Raw genomic sequence first — 27,424 nt, forward strand, 5'->3', positions numbered from 1 at the left:
AATAAACGAAAAATAATATAATATATAGCAACAAAATACAACCACTGAAGTAAAACCTATCAACGAATGTTTTCTTGCAGGGGATTTATTTTTCTACATCCCACTATCCGTGGTAATACGCAGTGTTTGTTAATATAAATTTCGGAACTACGTGTAATCTTTTTGTTTTAAAATATGATTCATGAAATAAAAAAGTATAACAAAAATACCGAACTCCAATACAAATTCAAAAATGGGAAGTATATATGAACTGACAAAATCAAACTATCGATAAATGGATAAAGTGAAAAACAACTGCCAAATTCCTGACTTGGTACAGACAATTTCCGAAAAAATTGTGGGTTAAAACTGATTTTATAGCTAGCTGAACCTCCCACTTGTATGACAGTTGTTCTATCAATCAACGGAAAAAATGAAAAACAACTGCCAAATTCCTGACTTGGTACTGACAATTTCCGAAGAAAATGGTGGGTTAAAACTGGTTTCATAGCTAGCTGAACCGCCCACTTGTATGACAGTTGTTCTATCAATCAACGGAAAAAATGTAAAAACAACTGTCAAATTCCTGACTTGGTACTGACAATTTCCGAAGAAAATGGTGGGTTAAAACTGGTTTCATAGCTAGCTGAACCTCCCACTTGTATGACAGTTGTTCTATCAATCAACGGAAAAAATGAAAAACAACTGCCAAATTCCTGACTTGGTACTGACAATTTCCGAAGAAAATGGTGGGTTAAAACTGGTTTCATAGCTAGCTGAACCTCCCACTTGTATGACAGTTGTTCTATCAATCAACGGAAAAAAATGTAAAAACAACTGTCAAATTCCTGACTTGGTACAGGCAATTTCCGAAGGAAATTGTGGGTTAAAACTAGTTTTATAGCTAGCTAAACCTCCCACTTGTATGACAGTTGTTTATAGTCGTTATATTGACAAAATTGAGCAACCTACACAGAAATAATAGATTCATGTGACAATAAATGGGATTCAAATTATGTCAGAATTCTTAAAAATGTTTAACTTTAAGGAATGCATCTCATGTTGCACTTCATTTGTAGTAAAATTAATTTAAAAATATAACTCGTACAAGTATTCCTTAGACTTGAATATAACGACTGAATTAAACTATATGCTAATAATCAAGATACAAAATGCAGACGTCTTCCATACCATTTGCAGAACCTTAAATTTGTATTTTGCTTTAAAAAATCAACTTTAACGCTCACCAACTTTCCCTCTTATTAAATTATTAAAATTGGTATTGCTACATCTGGGTAAACAACGTATTCAAGGCGACCGTCTTAACAGCGGTCAATAAAACCCGTTCAAAGATCCTAATTGATTATGTCATTTACTCAAATTCTTTGTTGGAGATTTGTCAGTCATAAGACTCATAACACATCTTCTTATTTTTATACTGTTTTTTATTTTGTTCTACTATTTTATTTAGTTTATCGTCGCATGGATGATTCGGAAAGTATTAATTCTAATAATTTTCTGGCAACCAATTAGATACGATATTTTTATTATTGATTTGCTCTTATTTTTTGTTTGTTTGTTGAATTTATCATACCGGTATAAATCCTTTTTTAGTGCCCTTTTCAAATCAAGCGAGACATAGTTTTCGCGATATCAATTCTTGAAATACCAGCTTAGTCGACTAATTCATAAAGTGCCCCAAAAAATGTGCCATATTATTGGGCTATTCCATTTAATTTCTGAAAAGGGGAGTGGATGGTTACCTTGTCAAAGACCCCCTTAAGAAAATTTTTAGGCAAATTTCAATCCCTCATATGCTTGGCATTAAACGCGTCAGATGCCAAATCGTGCTATCAACCCATCATTTTTACATATATTTAGACAAGAAAAGACCCCTCAGAAACAATAAATGGGTACCTCTCAGATATATTATGAGCCAATCGGTACCCCTAAGAAATGACTTTTGATACCCCTCAGAAAAAACGTTCACCCCCTTTTTCAGATATTAAATGGAATGGTCCATTATCGTATCATTTGATTTTGTCGTATTGCGGGTGTTGCAAAGCTTATAAAAATAAGGAGATGTGGTGTGATTACCAACGAGACAACTATCCACCAAAGTTCAAATAAAGTGGTAAACGAACCTGGTATCAGTGTTTGGAGTTCATACAATGACCTTAGTTATGATATTTATTTGTCGTGGTATGTAAATTCAAAATGAATATTCTAGTTTTAAATACATCGGGAAAATGTCGTTCTTCATATTAATGTTAACTTCTAAACTTAAGCTGAATAAGTATTTGCATATTGTAAACACTCGTGTGTAATTGAAGACCGTAATCTTGACTCAAAATGTTTTTGTTGGTGTTTTCGTTGGATTGCTGTTTCATTCAAATTTTTTAGCCTTCCATTTATAAGTAATGTAACGTCACAGTACCCAAATTGCACCGAGTACCCAAATTGCACCTATTCAACAAACATAGCCGCGGAAATCTTACAAGTTTTCTTTGAGACTAAACAATTTGTATTTTTATGATTTGACATTATACACGTCTTTCAACATAGGTAAATATATTTAAATATACACAAAACGTTCACAGTATGTATCAACAGATGAAGCATTCCGTGGAAAAAGTAAATCTACAGAAACGTCGCCATGCGACGTTCTCAAAATGTCATCTTTTAAAAAAATAGCAAATTAAACATGTTACAAGGATCCATTTCTTAAAAATGAATAGAAAGCATGGAATAATGTCCATTGTTCAAAAATATTTGAAGAAATAAAACAAAAAATCTGTTACTCGATTTTTAAGGATGTGAATTTAAACATGGATGCAATTTGGGTACTCCTCATTACAGAATCATGGATCGTTTGGAGGTCGGTTCAAACCCATTTTTCTATGATTCAAAATGGATTCAAAATTAAATTAGTGTAACTATATAGTAAATAAGGATACGTCTACAAAATAAACACAGAATGGAAACTTTTGTCTGGATCATAAAAAAACGTAGGTAAAAAAATTGTCAAAATAGGTGCAATTTGGGTACCCTCACGTTATGTACGTTATGCTTACGAGTTATCGTTCCTGCTGTTGTCGACATCTTTGAAATTGACGGCAAACGTAAAACCTAATGTTTTATAATAACTTAGAACGAATTAAACAAACAATTTGCCTCAGTCTGGTATAAAATAGTTGAAAGATAAATGTTTCTTTATTTCAAATTTGCTTATATATTAAAAATACTTTCATTTTAACGCCGCTTTCTATACGTATCATATTCTATCACAAAACAAAAACCTTCGCACAATTATGTTTCAAATTAAAGAACAAAAATGAGAAAAAAAAATCACACTTAGGTGAAATATAAATAGTAAATTAACCTTTTATTTTTATTAACATTTTTAATAGTGCTTTTGCATAGATGCAGAATTTCGAAGGATTTGATGCAATACGTTATTTGAAATTGATTGTTTCGGCGCCTTCCTCCCATTCTTCTTCTTCTCATTCTTCACATTTAAATATATACTTTTTAAATGTTCTATTTCTATTGATAAGTAAGCATGTGTACGATTAATCTATATATGTTCTTATGCATAACAGACTGAGATTTTTATTCTGGGTTGAAAGTAGAAATCCAAATTATAGAAACGCATGATAATGTATGAAAATACGGGAAATTGTACCACAATTAATGCGTTTCCGCTATTAAGCCCATTCGTTTTTAAATGGTCACCGAAAAACGTCGCTAGCAAAATAGAAAAAGGAGATTTATTTGGAAAAGAATACCGATAGAATTAAGCGGAAAAACACCATGCAAGCAGACGTACAAACTCAGACAGAAACTGGTTTATTGGCATGGAATGAAAAAAGAAGAGTTGTTGAAATTGGCTCTTTGGCCGAACAATCCAGTTAATCCAGAAAAGCACTTCGAACGCAAACAAGCTACAAAACGATATTTTCATTAACCCATTTTATTCAAACGGCAAAAACAAACTGATTAAAAAAAACAGTTCCAATTTTTTATAAATATCGTTAATAGAGAAATGCAGATTTGAGAGCAAATGCAATGAAATTTCCGATATAACAATAATTTCCAAGGGGCATAACTCTTTTAAAAATATTTGATCAGCACTGAACTTCGAAATTATCCAAGACAATGCTGATATAAACCTTTAATATAAATTATTCAAAGATCTGGCAAAAATTGTACACGTGAGAGCGCTTAAAAATGCAATTTTCCATATATTAATTAATGTATCCAAGATGCATGACTCTTTTAAAAATAATTGATCGGCATTGATTTTCAAACTTGTCAGCGAAAATGCTGATATAAACCTAATATATAACCCTTTAAAAATCAGGCAAGAATTGTACACGTCAGAGAGCTAACAAGACCGGACAGACAAACGGACGCCCGGTATTTGTATGTCCACCACAACGCGCACGCGGGGACAAAAATCCAACGAGATCTTAAAATCAATTTTATTTTAGATTCATATTAATTTGCACTTTAATTTGTCTTCGGGGATGGGTGATTTTGGAGTTAAACGTGTGGGTTGTGTGCGTTGACATTTATATAACACGTGACTAATGCAGGATGGACGAGTATTTTTTTTATGCTAATTTGTAGTTTTAGTGAAGATTCGTTGGTCCCTTGTATTGGAAAGTTAATAAGTATATTTAGTATGGCAAGTATTAAATCTATCAAATTATAACATCACATGTTCACAACAAAAGTCAGATTTTAACTATAACAGCAACATATTTCAGTCTCCTAGTACGTATTTGTTAGTCTTTAAAGTTCTTGTATTTTAGGAAAAAACTCAATCGCTTATGAAATAAGGAGATGTGTTATGATTGCCAATGAGACAACTTTCCATCAAAGACCAAAAGACGTAGACGTTAGCTTGCTTACGTTGCTACATTTGAGATCTCCATATTACCATTCCACTATGAACTGCTTATTCAAAAAGACATTTTGTCACCAAATGATTTATAAAATAGAACATCATCATATATGCTAATATATATTTTGCTCCCTTGACAAAATGCTAGGAGCATATTGTTTTACCCGTGCCCTTCGACAGTACTAGTTCGTCCCTTACTTTGTATATAGAGTTTATACGGCTGATTTTTTTTAGGATTACAGTTTTAAAGCTTTAACTTTTAAATTATGTACTTGGTGTTAGTACATATACAATACACGCATCTTGTCAGATTTTAATCTTTTTTATTACAGGTTGCTGAATTTGGCGTTTTGATAATATATTGCACCAAGTTTTATTTTTTACCTATATTGCATGTATTTTCTCAGGATCACTTTTTTTTAATAATTTTCCACGAATGACAGAATGTTGAACTTTGTCTATTCAAGTGAAATTTTGCATACAGTTTGCAAGGTTTGTCTGACTAACAACGCACACAACCCACACGTTTACATCATACAGAGTATACTATGTTTATAGAATACGTATTTTATCAAGATGTTGATTTTCTTTATAATTTTCACAACTAACAGAATGTGTAATCTTTTTTGACGGCTGCATCAAATGTGTCTTTTAGACATAACTTTTCAAATTGTATTGTTACGTCTCGAAAATCCATGAAATATTTGCCACTGGACGTTAAGCAACTATCAATCAATCAATTCAAATTGTACTTCAATATCACTCTTTACATAAAATTTTTGAAGCACTTTATTTTATTCATGCATGGATACATCGGTGTCATCAGCATTGTCTAGTTTGGTAGGGTTAAGTAAAGTTGAAGATTCAGTTTTGAAAGCTAAAAGTGCACCCAGTTAGACCGAAATAAAACCAACTCATTAGAATGTTATATTGAATTATTAGGAAATTTCCGATAGGGGGAATGAAAATAAAATAACAAACACCATTCAGATCCCGTTACATATTTTTTTTCAACCCCTCTGAATAAAAATAACGTTATTCTGTATTCCGTAACGTCACATGTTTTTGTCAATTTCTAAGCGTATCGGTCATCTTTGAAGCGATTTATCTAAAAAACAAGGATGGTGACATATGTTTTTTTTTTATACATGTATGGATTTGGTGTACAATCCTGGATATTATGTTAGTTTTTAGTCTTTCTCCGTATATGAGAAAATAGCCATCCATTGAAAAATCTAGAAAAGTAAGTCGAAAAAAAGCATTTTCCCTATATATCTATGTAAATTTGGCGCCAAAATTGACATTTACTTATCAAATTTACAAAAAAAAACAAGAATGGTGACCCTCATTTTAGAAATCAGGAGATATGCCATTCGGTATCGTGTTACCTTAAACTAAGGAAAGCTGCCTAATGTATGGACAAACAGTTCTTGTTCTTGGTTTTTGGATTCTGATATTTGTGTATGTACCTGACCTAAACACTAGTCTCAGAACACCTAGAACTGTGTTATTATCGCTTTTTTGTGTATTTTTCCTTTGATCATTTTTTTGATAATTTTTCATATCTTGCCACTCGCTTGAGATAGAAAATTATCGTTAGAATCTAAGAGCGCATGTGCCGTTGTCAATGTAAACATTAACGACGTCATATGCAAAATAGCGATACACGTATTATCAATGGTCTTTCAAACTTGAGGATGTTTCTCGGCCACATCTCATCTCAGGGCTCTCAGGGCTATCGCCCTTCGATAAGATCGTAGCTGAGAAACACCGTCTTGTTTGAAAAATCATCGATAATCTATAAACACACACAAGAATATTTTACAGGTTCCACTGACAGCAAATTTATATTAAGAAAAAGAATTCTATTTTACAGCATATAGATTGAAAAGTGCTTTAATTATAATACCCACGTTCAAGCTAAAAGAAGCTTACAATCATTGTCAAGCCTATATATCAATTATTCTGTACAATACGTTTTAAGTAGGAAAAAGGCATATGCTAATCGCTTTCATGACTTTTAATTTGAGATTATATCTGCCAAGAAAATTGACATTTCGATCGACAATGGTTGTATTAGAGGATATATGCAATCAGAATATGTGACAAAAAAAACCACAAATACCATGAAGCTAAATTAATCCATTCCGGTGTATTATAAAGATTGTCTGTAATAATAGATTACTGCTTAGATTTTGAAACACAAACCGGCTACGCTATTGACAAATCCAAACAGGAAGTGTTTATGAGCATGACGGTGTTTACTACAAAAACTTGCAAATTAATTTTAAAAACATGTATCATGAAATTATTTTCTCTTCAAGGAGTGAATGAAACAACAGCGGATTTTTCTTTACGATGATTTAAGTACGGATATGTCAATTTTTCTTTTCATTCTTATATTTTGCCTTTATTAACGCCTACATATTTTTTTTAATGGTACTGCTTTTATTCATATTCAAAATAGAAAAGAATGTGCATTAAAAGCATTACAGGTAGATGCCCTTTAATAATCAGACACAGAAATGCAAGACAAATAAAACGAAATTAAGAATTGAATGCTTCTTTTGGTAAATTTATTGGGGTGTAAAAGCGTTGACCGAAGTACATTTTGTATGAAGCGCGGAAGCGCTTCATTCTAAAAATGTGCGCACGGTCAACGCTTTTACAACCCTTTAAAATTACTAAAAGAACCATTCAATACTTATAATTACATTTTTTCGCTAGTATCATGAAAACACGGTTTTCTGTCAAGTTTTTCTTTTATTTACCTGTGCACTTTATTGTGGAAGCTCGTGTCATCATGAATGTTACATTTCATTTTGAAATGAAGGTTAATTTCAGAATGACGCGGGATTGCTGTACGCCAATCAAAATAACGTATTATAATGAAACATACATGTAATGTAATTATTATACAATATTCAGCGAAACTGTAATTGCATAGAGTTGTGAATCCCTGGAAAATACGACACTGACTTTTCACTAATCATGTCCAATTTCTATAGTTCTTTTTATAAATGATCAAACAAACTGCATAATTTGAGGGGCAAAGGTAGTAAATCAATGCCCCATTCTACCAATCCTTGATTATTTATCAGACACATTTATGTTTAGTTTTGTTTCTCTGTACCACAGTACTTCTGGCATATATAAATACGGATATTGTTTTTACTTAAATTTGCTGCTAAAATTAAGTTGTATTTACACTGACAATATTTTATTCTTAAGTTTTTAAAATTTTCTTCATACGTAATGAAGGGTATTTTGTCATGCAACATTTTGAAAGTCTGATCTTAATCAATTTTGCAACGATTGTCAAATTTGATGATTCCCCACGTAAAATTTTTCTATTTGTTCAATTCTAATCTTGTTAAATCCAAACTTTTCAACTTAGATAACAAATAATGTTCATTTCAATATTTTCCTTGGAAAGAAACTTAATTTCATCTGCAAATCAAACCTATACTACCATACACTTGTATATAAAAGGATGAAGAAATAATGCGATCGATATAATCTTTGTAGTGACTGATATACCTTTGGATTTTAGCTTGGATTGAGTATTACTATTATCAGCCATGTTCACAAATATAATAGCGCTATAAAGTTAAATTTCTCTTTCAAATCTTCAAAAGAAGATGACCTACAGATGTATTTTGCTAGGGTCGCTGTCGCATTGATGTATACACCGCATCTCCTTTCATTCATTCCGAAATTAAATTAACTCTAAATGGTTTCCTAATTTGGTCAAACAATTCTCCTTTTGTCATATTGTTCATTACAAATGTATGTTTCATTTAATATGCACTTATTAAATTGTTTATGAACTGCTTACGATTCATCCTAAGCTTTTCCAAGGGGTTTGTGTTTACTTTTGATTTAGATTTTTGTTTTTGTATTTTGTGTAAACTTGTGTAATGTACTGTTATATTATTTATTTATGTGTTTCTCTGTCCTGTCTGTGTTCTTGCGTTTATTTGTACTAAATTCCTGTCACGTAATGTTGTCATTTTAGCGGTATTAACATTGCCATATAAACGGGAGGTTTGGCTAGCCATAAAATCAGGTTCAACCCATCACTTTGTTCTTAAAATTTCCTGTACTTAGTCAGGAATATGGTAGTTGTTATCAAATAGTCCGTTGCTATGTATGTTGGCGTTTGTTTTTGTTGCAGTTCATTGTTTCTGTTGTTCCGTTGTTTTCGTCTTAAAGTTGATGTGTTTCCCTCGGTTTTGGTTTGTGACCCGGATTTGTTTTCGCTTAATCGATTTATGACTATTGAACAGCGGTATACTACTGTTGCCTTTATTTAACACATGACATGGACACAATCTCATTTTTATTACTGTTTTATATCTGGATGCATAAAAGTATATAATCTACCTCAGATAGGATGCACAGTTCAAATTAACTGTTATCTTACAACTACGACAGAGATAACCAATTAACAACGTTTGAACAACTTCACCGTTTCAAAATATGAAATAAAATAAAGTTGTTAAAGTGTTAAAGACAATCCTTCCCCAAAACGGTGAATTTTTGTACAATTTAATTCCTACATTAATGTCACAAGTTGAACTAGACTCCTGGCGTCGTTTGGGTCAAGTAGTGTCACCTAAGCCATGCAGAATAACTACCATATACTGAATTAATCGTACAATGACTAGAATCATGTGCAAAACAGTGTAGCCGAGACCATTGATTGGCGCGCTAAAATATCCCATTGACTGGGTCAGATTAGGTGAACGTTCGTCTGTAACGCCCACAACTCACGACGTATTTATTATAAACATTTAAACTGTGGGGTTGCCAAAGGGTCTCAGTATATATACGAACTACAGTGCACAGTATATTATATACATATTTTATTTGCGATCATAAAATGTACGAAGTCGTCCATTACTATGTAAATTGGGTCGATTAAAAAAAAAACTGAATATGTTTCTGTTGCCAAGGATTTTTCACAAGTATAGTAGTTAGCAGAAAAGATCACCAAACTATACATTTTACCTATTCAAAAACGTAAATGCAAATTTCACAAGGCTTGATCCAAATAGCCTTTTTACTGTCTAATAACTTGCAAGTACGAAAAAGACAGGAAAGAAGTATATTTTGTCTATATGTTTTGTGTTTGCACACTTTTTAAAGCTGATCATGCATTCGTTCTAAAATAAAATTTTGACCAGATAAAAGGACATAATTGGACAACCGCAATTGTTAAATCGCTTTGACGTCCGAAAAAAAGATAATAATCAACACATCCATTGTAACTTTTAAAGCCAGTTAAATCCTTTTTTGCTGAAAGAACGTCCGATATCATAAAAATTCATTATCAAAACATAACAAAAACACAAGTAAAGAACGTTTAAGTATTCAATATAAATCAAAACACAAAGGTTATTCCTGATTAGTTTTTCGAATTATTTTATTTAGACTTTGAGACCCTTTGGTGACCCCACAGTTTAAATGTCTATAATAAATACGTCGTGAGTTGTGGGCGTTACAGACGAACGTTCACCTAATCTGACCCAGTCAATGGGGTATTTTAGCGCGCCAATCAATGGTCTCGGCTACACTGTTTTGCACATGATTCTATTACATATTTCAATGTTGTCATTTTATTCGTTTACGGTCTTGCAAATCCTTTGTCCTGAAAATTGTTTTCATTTTGATATCTTGTGCTTATATATTAGAGATGGAGAATTCACATGTACCTATGTTTATAAAGAAGAAGGTATGATAATGCAACTTCTTTGTGCCCCCTTGAAATCGAAAAAAACTATAAATCTACCAGATAACATTTTTCAGGTGTTCATAAATAATTAGTCTCTGGATATTAGTAATCATGATTTTGAATTTTGTCTTACATATTTGCATTCAGGCTTCATCTTCTTGGACTAAGTGCAAAACTACAAAAACGGGCGAAATACCCTCATTCTATATATTCATTATATTCTAATACATATTTAAATATGTTTAAAAGCTTTATCCAAAAAAATATTGTATTACAAAATGTATTTTATAAATATTAATGTGCGTAAAGTATCTTTTGGGTAAAGCCTTTGCTCATATATATTTTGCACGAAAAATATGTGTAAAATTGACAATTCTGGTCAAAATATGTCATTTTCAACATGTCTATGACGTCATAGTGACATCACAAAAAAAATAGACAAAGTGAAGCCCCACACTTCACTCTGAAGTAACTTTATTATAACAAAGTCAATGTAGGACTTTCTTTGAGATATTATTGTATCTGGGAGACACAATTGATGCCCCCGCAGATGCAAAGTGTTATTTAAAAATAACCATAACATTTAACCGCTTATACCGCAAAAATGACAAAGTTCAACTATCTCTAAAAAGAGCAAATATTGATAAAAATCAAAACCCTGACCACATGCACACCTTCAATATATGTACAAACAGCCAGCAAAGTGAAAACTTCCTAGCATTCAAACTCTAGGAGGAGGTATCTGGAAACGCTCCTCTTATGCAAGTAAATACTCCAAAAAATGACAAAGTTCAACTATCTCCCAAAAGAGCAAATATTAATAAAAATCAAAACCCTGGCCACATACACACCTTCAATATATGTACAAACAGCCAGCAAAGTGAAAACTTCCTAGTATTCAAACTGTAGGAGGAGGTATCTGGAAACGCTCCTCTTATGCAAGTAAATACTCCAAAAAATGACAAAGTTCAACTATCTCCCAAAAGAGCAAATATTAATAAAAATCAAAACCCTGTTCAATATATGTACAAACAGACAGCAAAGTGAAAACTTCCTCGGATTCAAACTGTAGGAGAAGTTATGCGGAATAACTATACACCCATAATGGGACGGACGGAAGGACGGACAGACGGACGGACAGGGGTAAAACAATACGCCCTCCATCTTTCAGTTGCGGGGGCATAAAAATGGAAACAACACTTTAAAAATTTCATGCTTTTCTGGATTTATAGTCATCAGGAACGCTCAAAGCCGAATATTTGAAAGACAAGGATGTTACAAAACATTTGAAGAGTTTAACTTATATATGGCCAAAAAGACCTAAAAATAATAGCCAACTCCATCTAAGGTCAACTTTGCCTGAAAGAGAGTTGAAACCATAGTTTAAAAATAATCTATTAATAATAAATGACTTTTTAAGAAAAGTTTGTTGTAAGTCATGTCGTGATTCCGCATTTAATTTGCCACTGGACGTTAAACAGCCACCAATTATCACCATTATACATGACAATGCCTTTGAGATATACCTGTTGTTTTGATAAGGTTGTTTAGATTTACATTTTAGTCGATTTAATGTCGTGTTCATTTTAATCTCTAGTTTTATATGCTAAATAAAGTATGCATTAGCAATTTTGTCATCTTATGTATTGGATGAATAGACAGTTGTTTAATTACTGCAGGCGATGGCGTGTGTGTGTTTTTTTGTATTGTTTTTTTTTAATTTGTCTACGATTTAGCATTTATTGCGAATATGCAATATAATTCCTATAAAAATGAATTAGACTTGTAATTGCATTTCTGCATTAGTTTTTAATGAGTATCAATAACCATTGAAATAAAGTTGGATTTTTTTTTAAATCAATTTGATTGTAACTTTTCCAAGGTAATTCCATATGAGTAGCAGATCGTTATCTAGTTGTATGTGCAATGTATAATCTTGATATTTCATTTTGGAAAAAAACATGTTTATGTTTGTGTCCATATGAAATTAAGATCTTCATACAGTGTATTAATTTACATAGAAGTGTCATCATTTATCAGCAAAAATTTCACGTTTTTGGCAATTAAACCAAAAAAAAAAACAAGATGGTACAGCGATTCATATTGCCATACAAAATCAGTGATAAGTTATCAATTTGATGACTGGAAAATAGACACAATTATGATTTCATTCCAATTCTATAACGATAAAAGAGGGACGATAGATACCAGAGGGACAGTCAAACTCATAGATCGAAAACAAACTGACAACGCCATGGCCAAAAATAAAAAGACAAACAGACAAATAATAGTACAGATGACACAACATAGAAAACTAAAGACTAAGCAACACGAACCCCACCATCTTCTAAAAGTGTTACTAAATTTGGAAAATTTGAGATAATGACATTATTCCGGTTTAATCAAAACTAATTGCTCTTTTAAGAACATAAGAAAAGATAAAATAATTATTTATTACTTCTACGTATACCAGATGAAGTCGTCTTATATCTTCGTGGCTGACGCCACTCAGATATGAAAAGACTACATCTAATACGTTTGATGTGTTTAACACAGTCGAAGATTGTAAGACGTTTCCAGATATTCTCCTAACAAAGAAATGCATCAATGTGTCTTCATAATAGGTCAGTAACTCATTTGTTTATAGTTCTAATAGGTCATCTGATCCATCATTTTCATTGTTTAATGAGATTTTTCGCTGAATATTGGTTATTCCCAAAGATAGGTCAATCTGAATATATTTTTTCGCTGTATTGGATTCAAGATATATTTGGAAATCTAGTAATTGAAAAATATAATTGTATCATCGTTCTATCTCCTTTAGCAGGTTTCATTTTGGGTTTTTTGTGATTTCTTTTGAAAAAAAAAATGGTAAAAATCGACATTTATACCGATAATTACATTATATCGTGTATGAAGCGATGATTGGATTACAAAAATTGAAATTGGAGAGAGATACATTTTCTAAAGCATATACACAAAAATGTTTTTTTTTAAGTACAGTGCTCAAAGACAGAATAAAGAGGTCAATCACCTTTTTAGATTTAAAATACGGTTTTATTCTTATTTTTACAATGATAACTTTCTCAGCCTTAAAAAGGTAAATAAAAACATTGAAAAGCTTGTGGGTCCCCAATTTTTGTTTTATTGGTCAAAGTACTATATTTTACAAAGTACTATTATATAGTATTATATGGAATGCTATTCATACGATAGCGAACCAACTGAATATAAAAGCAAAGTCGACATGTCAAGGAAAGTACACAAATAAGAACAAACAAAGGGTGTTAAGACTAATAAGAAAACAGAAGTAAAATGAACACCTACCAAAAGCAGCGATATAAAAGGAAAAAGATGAGTGGCATATTTCAAAGAAATCGTCAGCAACACACTAAAAGCCATTTTTTTTCTAAAGTGCCGACTTTTGTCAACAATAGACAAGATATCAGGTTTTAAATCGTAGAGACTTGTATTTAATACCATAAAGCTGTCATCAACAATAAATTCCATGCTGGTCAAAGATTTAGCTATAGACAACTACTGGCGTTTAAATCATGATTTATAACCATCACCCCAGTAGTAATTGTGTCTATAAATATTTTGTATTGAGGACAGTAGTTGTTTACTCGTTATGACCATGGCTTGCTAGTGTATATGTTAGTAGTCTGTCAAAAAGAGTTGTTGTAGATCGTGTTATAGATACAAGATCTATGAAAAGCAAACCGAAATACGATATGCACGCTGCACGCAGTTGCCGTAAGTAAAAATGTATATAATTTCTTAATAAAAGAAAATTCATAATTTAAAAAATACAATCATCAAGTTTGTCTCATACTTTAATGGTCAATCGTCTTTTACTTTCTATTGATAAGTTTAAGCATTTTCAGACTTTTTTCTCCAACTTTCTCTCTCAAACAAGTATCCAATGACAATTATTTTATATTAGTATGTAAAAACTTACGATGAATATCAGAGCACTTCACATTCGTTTTCACAACAGTTAGAGCTCATAAAACAGTTTATTGAATAAGCCAGATTTCATCATAAATTACCTAGAGTATTGAACTAGAAAATTCAATAATTTGGTGTCTTGACCAGGAAACATTTAATGTAATATTACCTTTTATCGATAGACAAATCAGTCTCTTGAAACCTTCTTTTACAAATATCATCCGATAATATTTCTCAACCTCAGGGAAGAATGTATCACGCTGTAATAATAATACACATGTGAAAATACTTAAATGTTTTAACTTGGATTTTTTTTCCATTTGCGTAACTGGTTTTGATTTCAAATTTTTCAGTTGTTTTTAAGTTCATTAAAAATATTTTCTTAAAAAAAAGAAATAATTTAAAACGAATACTGATACCATTTCAACAAACAACACGTTTTTGCAAAAAAGATTTTTATGAGTTGCATCCGCGTCCAGTACAACCGAATACTCTTTTTTATTTCTTAAATGATCAACAAAGTCCGGTTAAGCACATCTGCATGATTGAAATTTACTTGAGGTTTTTTTACTAGCATGTCAATAATTATAGAACGAACTGGGTTTTTTCCCCAGTAAAATAAGTATTAATGATTATCAATAGCAAAGTTCCATAAATAAGGGGACATAACCTGCGGGCGAAACGACGATAATTTGATTTTAGGGAAGAGGTAGTGGTCAAACTATGACTATAAACTACTGCCTAATAAAAACAGTACGTGAACCATATGAATCTCAGTTAATAGATTTATCATGTAAAATTCAATCACATTTCTTCTCTTCTTTTTTTCTATCTGACCTATCAGAAACACATATCATCTTTTATACTAGAATGACAAATTCTGGTTGTAATGACGTCAATGTGCCTGATGGGAGGTCATCCGTGATATTAACCTTGTAGCTGTAAATGATGTTAATCCAAAAGCTACTTCAGGCTTCAGTAGTAATTAAATAGGATGCTATATCCAGGACAATTTCGAAGTAATTACAAATGTATTTTTTTATTTCTTGTTTAGCTAACCGTATGTGCCAAGTGAGCTATTAATATGTCGTCGTCGCGTCCAGTCCGTGTTCGTGAACTTTTTTAAATATCGTGTCCTCTGATGTCGCCGGTCCAATCTGGACCAAACTTGGGCATAATTAAATAATATATTAAGGTTTCTTTTCTTTCAGTGTATCCGTTATACCTGCAGCGCATAGAACGAAGCCACCGTTGCTAAATTCAGAACAACGTACAATTGCAAGTTATCGACATATACCTTGAAAATCATTACAGAAATAGAAAAATGGATGGATTAACTATGATCAAATGATGTCAAGATCTACCTATCATCTATTTCGCGCAATATTGAAAGATTACTCTTTTTGGAGTTGTTACCCATGAATGATGATTTTTGACCAAATTTTAAAGTCTTAAACAATACTAAAGAGACAAACCGTTTACCTTTAAAACGTTTTAAATTTACCCTTTTGGCTTTTATCTAGGATAACAGAAACTGCAAAGAACGAAAATGTTCCACAAGACTGTGTAACCAAACTTTTTCACTTGACTTCTTATAGTAGTTGCCGAACATGACATTTTCTCCCACTTGTAGCATTTTAGATAGACCGAAACTGTAAACAACAATAATGTATGGTTGTTGTTAAAAAATAAAATAAAACGAAACTAACAATAATGATCAGCGAAGCAAGATGTACGAAAAGATCAATGTGACCAAAGACATATAATGACGGACATTAAAAACGCAACTCGCATTTTGTTGACTTTTTTAACCAAATCCTGGTTGATCCTTATATAACTACTAGTCATGCTTACCATACTTCTTTCTGTTTAGAAAAATTCAATATCTGACTTACCTGAGGTTATTGATCATACCGGATTATTGAAGTCGCACGAATTTCTTAAAGCGAAATTTGAAACCCACAAATGATTTTTTCAAGGTTTTTTTCTCTGTGAAACAATTTTTTCAATCCATACCCACACTTAAATCATTTTAAAAATGTTGCATCTCCATACTGCCGAGACTGAGCAATGAAAATCTGAATCAGCCCATAAGAATATTGCAGGCAGGAAAAAGTGAACGTGCTGTAACCAGACAATTTGACGACAAAATGTTTCCCATAAACTGAAATGCCAAAGAATCGACTGCAGAAAAACATTTAAAGTCCTAAAGTTTAAACCGCATAATTGCCAAAAAACACTGTAATGGGTGGGATAAAGGCAAAATCAGGAGGTACAAAACAGAACTCAAAACATGCCCAACAGAATTGGTTGACCTTTCTGACAATCATTTTGGCGTTGATTACAGGCAGTCATTGCCTTAAACGGTGACACATCCATTGATAAGGGGGAAATCAGGGTTTCAGCGCATACCACATGATTTGAACATTTAAAATGATAAATCAATTGAACTTTTGAACCGCAAATTTTTTTTAGACAATGAAGTAATGAATGAAATTTATGTTCATACATTTGTTTAACAAAAATTGCATATTTCAAAATGGGAATTAAAAAGAATAATCTAGTGTTGCGTTTCTAAAGTCGGTCAGTATATAATACAATTACATGTATATTTCTCTGACATGACCGAAATGTTAATTAACTACTAATGATAGTTATTGCCCTTAAATGACTATTTTTCTATTTTAGCTATTATTTATGGCATTTCCAAAAATAAGAATACAATATCATATATCATCAGGATAATAAAGAGATAAGCTTGGTTTAAGGGTGCAAAACCTCCTAACAATATGACACCGTCTTTCATGACTATTTATTGTTCAAAATTTTGAGACAATTAAAAAAAAACACAATACGAGCGTAATGAATAAAACACGGCCTTTAATCATGTTAATGTAAAACAGTTTATTAATCAAATGATCCAAGTCTAAATATCAACAAATGTGTAGTCCTAATATTTTGTCATCAATTGGCTTAACATGGTACTCTTTTATTTCAAGAGTTTCTCATTTTTATTATATAAATATGTTATAAATATGCAGAACACCTGATATTCTGTACTTACCAACTTTTGCCCCTCCGTCCATCCGATACTTCGGGACTTTTTTAGATAAAGAGATGTAGTTTCTACATTGGCTAGAGGTATGGGGGATGGTTGAGATCTCACAAAACATGTTTAACCCCGCTGCATTTTTGCGCCTGTTCCAAGTCAGGAGCCTCTGGCCTTTGTTAGTCTTGTATGTTTTTTAAATTTTAGTTCATTTATATGTTTCGGAGTTTAGAGTGACGTCCATTTTCACTGAACTAGTCCACATTTTTGTTTAGGGGCCAGCTGAAGCCCGCATCCGGGTACGGGATTTTCTCGCTGTGTTGAAGACCCATAGGTTGCCTTGGGCTGTTTTCTGCTCTTTGGTCGGGTTGTTGTCTCTTTGACACATTCCCCATTTCCATTCTCAATTTTATTGATTACCAGTGTGGCAACTAACCAGAGACCAAAGGACGTAGATATTAGCAAGTATATGTCACCGTACGGCCTTGAACTATAGGGAAAACCTCTACCATTATAGTAAGCCGCTCTGACACGACAAAATATGAAATAGTTCAAACAAGAAAACCAACGGCCTGAATTATGCCAAAACAATAAACGAAAAACAAGTATGACAGACTACAATCGACAACCACTGAATTACACGCTCCTAACTTTGAACAGGCATAATTATTAAGAATGTGGCGTATTAAACATGTGTGTGAGCGCTCAACACTCCTCTAACCTGGTCATAATGTATATATTGCAGATTTTTTGTTTTGCATGTACTCAAATATTGAGTGCGTGATTCGTTCTGAAGTACTAACGTTTAACAGTATCATGGAGTCCTGAAGTCATTCCACATATGGATTTAGTCTTAGATGAATGATTTTTTTATCAGTTGTTATTGGCTTTGAACTAGCTGTCAGTAACTGCGAGTACTCTCAGATCTGTACTTAATGTCTTTTTATTGTTGGGATGTACAAGTACCCGTTCACGTCCACTCTGTATTTTTGTTATATGTATTTCTATTTGTATCCATCTGATGAGTAAAGCCTTTTTAAACTGATTTTTATAGTTCGTTCTTATTTTGTACTGTTACACCACTGTTCCAGGTTAGGGAGAGGGTTGGGATCCCGCTAACATGTTTAACCCCGCCACATTCTGTATGTATGTGCCTGTCCCAAGTCAGGAGCCTGTAATTCAGTGGTTGTCGTTTGTTGATGTGTTAATTATTTGTTTTTCGTTGATTTTTTTTTTTACATTAATTAGGCCATTAGTTTTCTCGTTTGAATTGTTTTACATTTGTGATTTCTGGGCCTTTTATAGCTGACTGCGGTATGGGCTTTGCTCATTGTTGAAGACCGTACGGTGACCTATAGCTGTTAATTTCTGTGTAATTTGGTCTCTTGTGGAGAGTTTTCTCGTTGGTAATCATACCATATCTTCTTTTTTATATCAAGCGTTAGTTTACAATTTGGACTTGTCTTTTTTATTTATCAGCTAAGACTAATTGCCTGCATTGCTATATTTAGACGATGGACATGTTCATAGTATCAATACACGAATTTTTATTAAAATTAACTGCTGATCATATTTGTCGCCGTCTAATGAACCAAATCTATTTTCGGCCTTATTAGATAAGTCCGTAATTACTGAATTACGGAAGATTTAATCAAATATATCATTGTTGGCCTTTCTGGCAACATCACGACATCATATACACACCATATTTATATGACAAAAGCTAATAGATTGTATATGTTTTGCTATTTTTTAACATTTTTGTCTTCGGAAAATATAATATAAATACGTAGGTATAACAGAAGTCTATTTCCTAATTGGATCTTCAAAGAAAATGTCTTCCTGTTGATGCACGTGATAGGTATATCAGATACAAAGGAAAACAGCATGACATCTTTGGAATAGAACAATTACAGTTGTAGAAATTAATATAATGATTTATCGTGACGTTTTCGTTTTTGTGTTATTATCGCCATTAACCAAACAGCATGCAACTATCCAGTAATAAAATGAAATATAAGAAGATAAATAAAGGGGGACGGTTATGACTCCAGAAAAAGACCAACAACTATACTTTTAAAAAAACTACAAAGCACAGCCATAGCACCTAACTCGAAATATCGAAAGTATCGCTTGCTTTTAATCTATTGATATGAATAAAGGGATATTGGGTATACGCCACTGAGACAACAACCCAACGACAAAAATAAAGAATAAGATGTCAATCTATATACATTTCAGTGAGCTGGCCATAACCTTGAGTATTTTGAGCGTCAATATTAAGTTATATCAACCTAATACTCTCTATCGACTATAAATTCATCAGATTATACGAATATATATATATATATATATTTTGTTACATCTGGTGATCCGTTTATTTGGCAATCGCCATGGCAGTCAGCAGGGTTTAAGAACATCCGTTGTTCGACCTGCTAGCCAAATGCGTTTTGTTAAAATATACTCACTTTTTCACTTTTTGGTCTTTTGGAAAATGTTGTTTGTGCTGTATTTAGACCCCTCTACCAAAAAAATTAGTTTTGCATGCACACGTATAAAAATTGCGTTTTTATCCAACGAAATCATATGTTTGAACGTTGTTTTCAATTTAGACTTGTTTATATTTTTTTGTTTGGGTTTGTATTATAGTTGCCTTCAGGTTTATATAATCCGTTCATCCTATTTCGACTCTTCAAAATTCAAGAGTCAATCCTAAATTGAGGTAAATTATATGACCAACGCAATCATAGGTTTGAACGTTGTTTTCAATTTAGACTTGTATATTTACATAATAGTTATTGAAAAACTGGTCATTATCGTGATATATGGACTGCCCACGACAGTGGTATTGACTAAGAGAGCGATAATAACTGAGCCGTAGGCGATGTCATTATGGCTGTCGTAGTCAATACTACTGTCATACGGGCAGTCCATGTATCACGATAATGACCAGTTCTACAATAACTATTATGTTTATTTCATTGAGGAACCATGTTTTTAAAAATTCTCATAAATTCAAATTGTTCAAAGCAAACTCGAGTTATTGTACTATTTCTATAGGAAAGAGTGAAGACCAATCATAGCGATAACTATAAGTCACTGCCATTTATTTAAGTGTAATTTTTCAGTATATGAATACAAAATAAAGTTTTCTATAATTTTATAATTAACGAAAACATATCGCAAACAATTCAACAACTTCGATTGCGTTTAATTAAAGGGACATCACTCTAAACAAAGAAACAACGCCCCACTGGTCATTAACATGTAAAAGTCCGTTAACGACCGGTTTTCTGGTCCGTTTTTTCTGTTAAAGACCGATGGGATTTTCTACTGAAGAATAAAGAATGTCATGTGGCCCCTTGTTATCAAATAAGAGAAGCTAATTCTTAACAGATATGAAATAAATATATATATACATGTATATATATTAATTCAAGATAAGAGGCATGAATTTGACAGACACAATAAATTAAAATGACATACAGATATAGCACTATAGACATGAATAGTTACAGAAACTAAAATGATTTACATGATCACTTAAAATTATAATTTAAAAAATAAAATTATGGAAATTGTCATGATATTTTGATATTAGACTAGATTTTAATAAGTTACTTAATAAATAGAATAGATTTACACTGTAGCCTAATACCTTAGGACGACGCACAAAAGTTATTGAAACTTATTTCCAGTGGGGTATTTTTTTTCTTTAATTACTTATTGAAATAAAAGACTGCATTTTATATAAAATTGTACTTTATGAGAATTAACAAATGAATGTTCTCCAACATATACAGACAAGCTTGAAGCTTTTCAACTTAACATGTAAAGTGTATGTTAACAGTTTCATTCTCATCACTCAAGTCTTTTTTGAATAGTTATATTTCCTGTTGCCCAAAGTCAAATTGGTAAATTGCGTGATGATTTGGTGGTAATTATGAATATGTTTAGAATGTTTCAATACCATTAACATCAGTATTTACAAATCACTTTTTATTGAATTATAGTGTGATACGACTCATTTATCAACAGAACTGGACTAGCTATTAAATTGAACATGATCCATTATTGAATATACAATTTTATCTATTACTACTTCAGTGCATTGTTTTCGTCCAAATCAAAAATCAGATTTTACTTTTAGAAGCCAAACTTTTATTTTTTCAGGAACAACTCCTGCACGGCCTTCGGGATTAAGAAAACTGTACATATTTGTAAGAAAGTATTGTTACCTAATGGAAGAATTACATCAAATAAGTGAAAAACTTTGAAGAAATACATTAAATATTAACTTGTATATTCGCTTTTTTATTTCCTTAAGGTATTGGACAAAATAATATACTAGTAATGGTCTGCTGAAAGTTAAGTAATTAAAGAAAAATGGAAAAATACAGTATCATAACAATTATCGCTTAAAAACATTTGAGACCGTTTCGATGTAGGAGTTTGCATTGTGTCTAATCTCGTTTTTCAAAGTTGTTTTCGTGGATTCTTATTGTGTACTTTAAAATAGCCATGTTTCATAATACTTTTTTTCTTGCAAATTTTGTTATGAACATCTTCAGCTGTCTTAAATAACAGTTTATGGATATAGAACTATTACATACAGATAATGGAAAGATTTGCTGTAGAACTTCACAGGAAGACCTGTATTTTGTGACGTCAATAAATTCTAAATTATAGATTTCTAAATTTTGCTCATCTGTTTGTTAAAGTGAGGAATATAATTGGAAATGTTGCTCTCTATACTTAGTTTCGATCGCTAATTTTGTTTGATGAACTTATATAAGTAATCGTAATTGTGTTTAATACGACTTGCCACATTGTCACCCGCTAAAAAATTGCACTACTGCGTTGTCAAATCTATTAGAAAATTTAAAAAAAAGCGCCTCCGACACATGAAATTTAAAAATGTGTTGTTTTCATTTTTTTACAGCACTGGGTTGTTGCTGGTGGACTTTCCCGAGGATATCATCAGCTCAGTATTCAGCTTATCGATACTGATATGATTTATAACAAACCTTTTTTTAAATTGTCCGTTAATAAATGTATAAATTATTAAGAAACTAAGGTTTCAACTCCTTCAGTCAAAGATAACCTTAGATGGTTACTATCTTAGGTCCTTTTTGGTCATATATCTCTTCAACTTTTTTCGGTTCTTATACATTCTTGACTTTCAAATATTCGTCTTTGAGCGTTCCTAATGAAGGTAAATCCAGAAATGCGCTTCGAACGCATGTAATTTATAAAGTGTTGTTTTCATTTTTTTAACCCTCCTTTACATATCTAGACCACATGTCGTAAAAATAAAGCCCACATTACCACAAACTGGAGGATTATCGCTAAATGGACAATACAATACAATACAAATAGTTTATTTACGTCTCACCATTAATATTACAATACATAACATAATACACGAATACATAAAACAATATAAAATATTAATGCCATTCTAAAAAGAATTATGAGAGACGGGATTAAAAAAAATATATATATATATTGAAAATGGAACATGGAATTAGAAAACGGCACATAATTTAAAGGTCGTAACTACTGGAAGCTAGCGAAGGTAGCTTAAGCTGTTTGTTTGATACTACTGCTAAAAAAAACCTAAACAAAAAAACAATCCTAATGGGTTTCAGTAGTTAGAGTAGTTTTCACGAGTTATTGAAGAGACTGATTTTACCGCGTTTGTTCATTTCAAATTTTTCAATGGTACTTATTAATGTTAGGACTGCGGAATTATCAATGTTTTTACTCCTATGTATTCACAAATTAATGAATTTTAACATCCTCGTGTAGAACGGTTGTGTATTTTACAAGAAGTAGGACCAATATCTTTTGATTTGATTTTTTTTTTCATTTCTCGTCGAATTATGCATAATATCCAATTTTATTCAAATTACTTTAGCGTTTATTTCGCTATCAGAGCCATTTTCAAAAGTTTGGTCATAACTAAACATTTATAGTTTCACGATTGCCTGTATACACTGTATCTTTATACATGGCACACCAACACCAAATTGTACCCAATATAAAGTTATTTTCATTGATTGTACTTTATATGCAAATTAATTCATTTGATTCCAGATGTCCTCAAATGCAATTTTTTCCAAAAAATATTTAAACTTGGAGATATTCATCTTAATTGTCTATGACAGCAACGTGTAAAACGGCATAACATTTCGATTTTTATAAATACTGTAAAAATGTTGGAAAATATTACATAATATATTATTTAGATTCCATTAAGCTTGAATTGCACTACGTTTTAGAAATATTTAACAAAGAAATGATTCAATTGGAAAGCGGTACAAGGATGGGGAGCCAACATTTTTCAATTCCTACATTTAAAAAAAAATCGAAGAAAGCATATTTCGGCCTCGTACAAATGATCTTGGATCTACAAACGAAGTAAATACAGGAACATATGACCATACATAGTTCTCGAAATTAGAAGAAAGATAACAAGAGGAAATAAGATCACAATTCGAGGAAGAACACCCAAGATGTTGACCAAAGAAAATGAACGACAAGACAAACAACAATCAACTATTTGACAAACAAAATACACAGAAAACGTTAAGATTGAGCAACACAAAACCCTACAAAACCCGGTTGTGAAGTCAGATGCTCCGAAAGTATAAGTAGTTCCGGGTTAACTAGTAACACAACTAACATCTTTTTTTAGACTGGTACAGACCAATTATAAGAATTACAGATGATACTTTAAACCAAATTGAACTATTTATTTATCATTATAAAGTAAACAGCTGCTTTAACTGTTACCATTATCCCCGGAGGATTTTTTTTTTTTTTTTGCTTTTGCTTTTAGTTTTTTTATGGGATGGGAGTAACAAATATTTTATTCATTTAAACGCAATTTTATACACTCGATACTCTTTTATGACAAGCAATAATACTGGTTGTTGAAACCAGGTTAATATGGTCATTCATGTAGTTCAGTTTTCTCGATGGATAAAGCATTCTGAAATATTGGAGTACCAGTACCATCACGGCTAAGACATTATGTTTGGTCATGTATGTTTTAAAAACATTATTTGAAAGGGGGATACACTACGAACAGCACTGTCATAAATAGTCTTGAAAGCTGCAAGAAAGTCACACAAAGTTGTTGTGTTCTCGTGATACATAATATGGGATATAGGAACAGCGTTATTTCTGCTATTATTTTTCATCTTAGGTTTTAAGGGTGTCTCAAGAAATTATTACAAAATCTCCTGCAAACCAGCAGTTAAATAATACATGCAAGTCGAAGCATTGATATTTAAAAAAAACTACAACCTTTGACGATTTCGAAAGATCATTGCTTAAAACTTTTTTATAAGAAGACATGTTTTTTACCTGCAACAAGCAGTGCGTGTGATCAGCTTTAGATAAATTTGTTTTACTTGAAATTTCATGCAAGTGAACCATGATTTTAAATTGATGGAGCCTTGCACCATTAGTTCTTTTTCTTTTTATGTTTTGACACTGTTAAAGTTTTGATTAATTTTCATTATATAATATAAACAATTATATATATTATAAAAAGTATTACGCTTATTCTTGCTTGGTTGCAGAAATAAAAGATGAATAGTATATGCGACAATACTAGACGTAGCAGTTATTGCCATGCAATTATCCAATAAATATTAGTATAGGGAACTTTTGCATTTTTAATAAGCTTCACGCAGCGACATGTTCATGTGATTGACCCAAGACAAGAACATCGTTAGTAGTCATATCTTATTGTTAAGGGGACGACCATTTGATATTCAAGGGGGGGGGGTGAAAATGAACATTGGCCTGGTAAGATCTTAAAATGAAAATATTCTGCTGCACTAAATGCAGCAATTTGCAGGATACAAATTGTTTGTAAAATATGCAATACATAAGCGAGCCTCGCAAAAGGTGGAAACGAATATATTCCGTCAGAAAAACTCCTCCTGCAAAATACCTACCTCGCGATGAAATATTGGTAAGAATAAAACAAAAAATGTTTCCAGAAGATGCAAATACGCTGAGAGAATATGGTGATTTGTTTGAAGACGTTAATTAAAAAGAATCACATAACATAGAAGTTTCTTATGATTGCATAATTTTGATTGGTCAAGGCATTCCCAAAGCTATATTTTATTTCCGTTTAAAATGCAACATCAATCACTGCACTTACTTTCCGTAACAACGTTATAATGCGTAGAAACAAACGCAAGACTTGATTTAACTCGTAATTTCACGGTTGTAGCATAAAAATAAAATTGTAGGAGTTGAGTAATTTTATTGGGATGTAAAACCGTTGAAAGTGCACACAAATTTATAATGAAGAGCTTCATACATAATGTGCTTCGATTAACGCTTTTTACACCTCAAATAAAACTACATAGAGAAGACTTTTAAAAAACAAAACAGTATTCAACTTATGACATGAATATATAAATAAACAGATAGAAATACTGATTGATTGATTGATTGTTTGGTTGAACTACTTCGTGAGAAATTAATACAGCTCGATAATTCAGGAGGGTACCTGAACATACAACTCAAACTTCAACAAATTGACAAAAAAAACAGTTGAAGATACAGAGTGTTAATACATTACACTCAACTGCAATTAAGAGCCTCTGTCTGTAGGGGAATGAACTCAATTATAAACTTATCTTCTTATATCTATTAAAAAATAAATTACACACTAAAAAAACTATATTTCATGACATACCTTGAGCAAAGGTGTTGAATTTACAGAAAAAGGCTCCAAGAACAAACCCTTCTGTTAGATTGTCTACCAAGTACACCCAAGAACACCAAATCGTAACGAGTAAATCCGAAACAGCAAGATTTACAATGTAGTAATTGGTTGTTGTTCTAAGTCGTTTGTTCCACGCAACAACAACAATTATGAGAATGTTACCCGTTACAGCCGCCAAAATAATTAATACAAACAAAGCAACTTTCCATATAATTTCAGGCAAAGGAACAACTTTCAAAGTTCCAGGATAATCAATATCATCGTAATCAACCAATGTATTGGTTAAATTCATGTCATTTTTAAACTCACTTAAATTCATTTTTAACTGTTTTCAATATTGTTAATGAAAATACAAAACTTTTTGTTCCTTTGAATATCTTCCTTTAAGTCCTACTGCTCTGTCACTTCCATTGACTATCATTCTAGTTTTCTACAATCTGTGAATGACAACCTAATCAGGCCAATCAAAAACAGGTATCCGATATTACCCAATACTCGTGTCGATAAAATGGCGCCATATTGATCACTGCGTGGTTATTAATGAATGCTGTTTGATGCAGACAAAAGTAAAAAGTATTGTCAAAGATAATAATTTAATTGTTATGACATAATAGGAAAAAGATAAACTTCTTGAATAAAGACACCTGCGTTTTGCTAATGAAATCTTTGAAACATTCAACTGCTTATATTCTTTTGAATGCTTTTGGACTTTTGTTTCATTTCAAAAGTTAATCTTGAATTTATGAAATTAAACAATAGTATACAAAATGTTTAAGTAACAAAATATAAAGTTGGAATAAATCAGATTAAGGAAACATATATAAAAGAAAATTGTAATGACTAGGAAAAGAGGAGGATTGGAGAAATTGACTACATGCAGTAAGTCCACGAGAATTATTTTATTTGACAATGGGGATGGCTGTCAACTATATGCTGATAATGAATTCCGGTAGCTTTCATAAATGTGTTGAATGAAAGGTTTAAGATTTGTGTAACGTCAGTCCGATATCTTTTTAATGTTTCAATTTTTCAGAAAAGTGG

General features: G+C 31.9%; 1 protein-coding gene across 1 annotated transcript in view; it reads right to left on the reverse strand.

Moving 5' to 3' along the window:
- Positions 1–26,702, reverse strand: part of LOC127708420 (QRFP-like peptide receptor) — a 70,028-nt gene extending 43,326 nt beyond the window's left edge. The window contains exon 1 of the mRNA XM_052213291.1: positions 26,354–26,702. Within this exon, the coding sequence (XP_052069251.1) occupies positions 26,354–26,702 (349 nt within the window). The remainder of the gene's footprint in view (positions 1–26,353) is intronic.
- Positions 26,703–27,424: the final 722 nt, after the last annotated feature.

Source organism: Mytilus californianus, unplaced genomic scaffold, assembly GCF_021869535.1.
Source record: "Mytilus californianus isolate M0D057914Y unplaced genomic scaffold, xbMytCali1.0.p SCAF_7, whole genome shotgun sequence".
Taxonomy (NCBI): domain Eukaryota; kingdom Metazoa; phylum Mollusca; class Bivalvia; order Mytilida; family Mytilidae; genus Mytilus; species Mytilus californianus.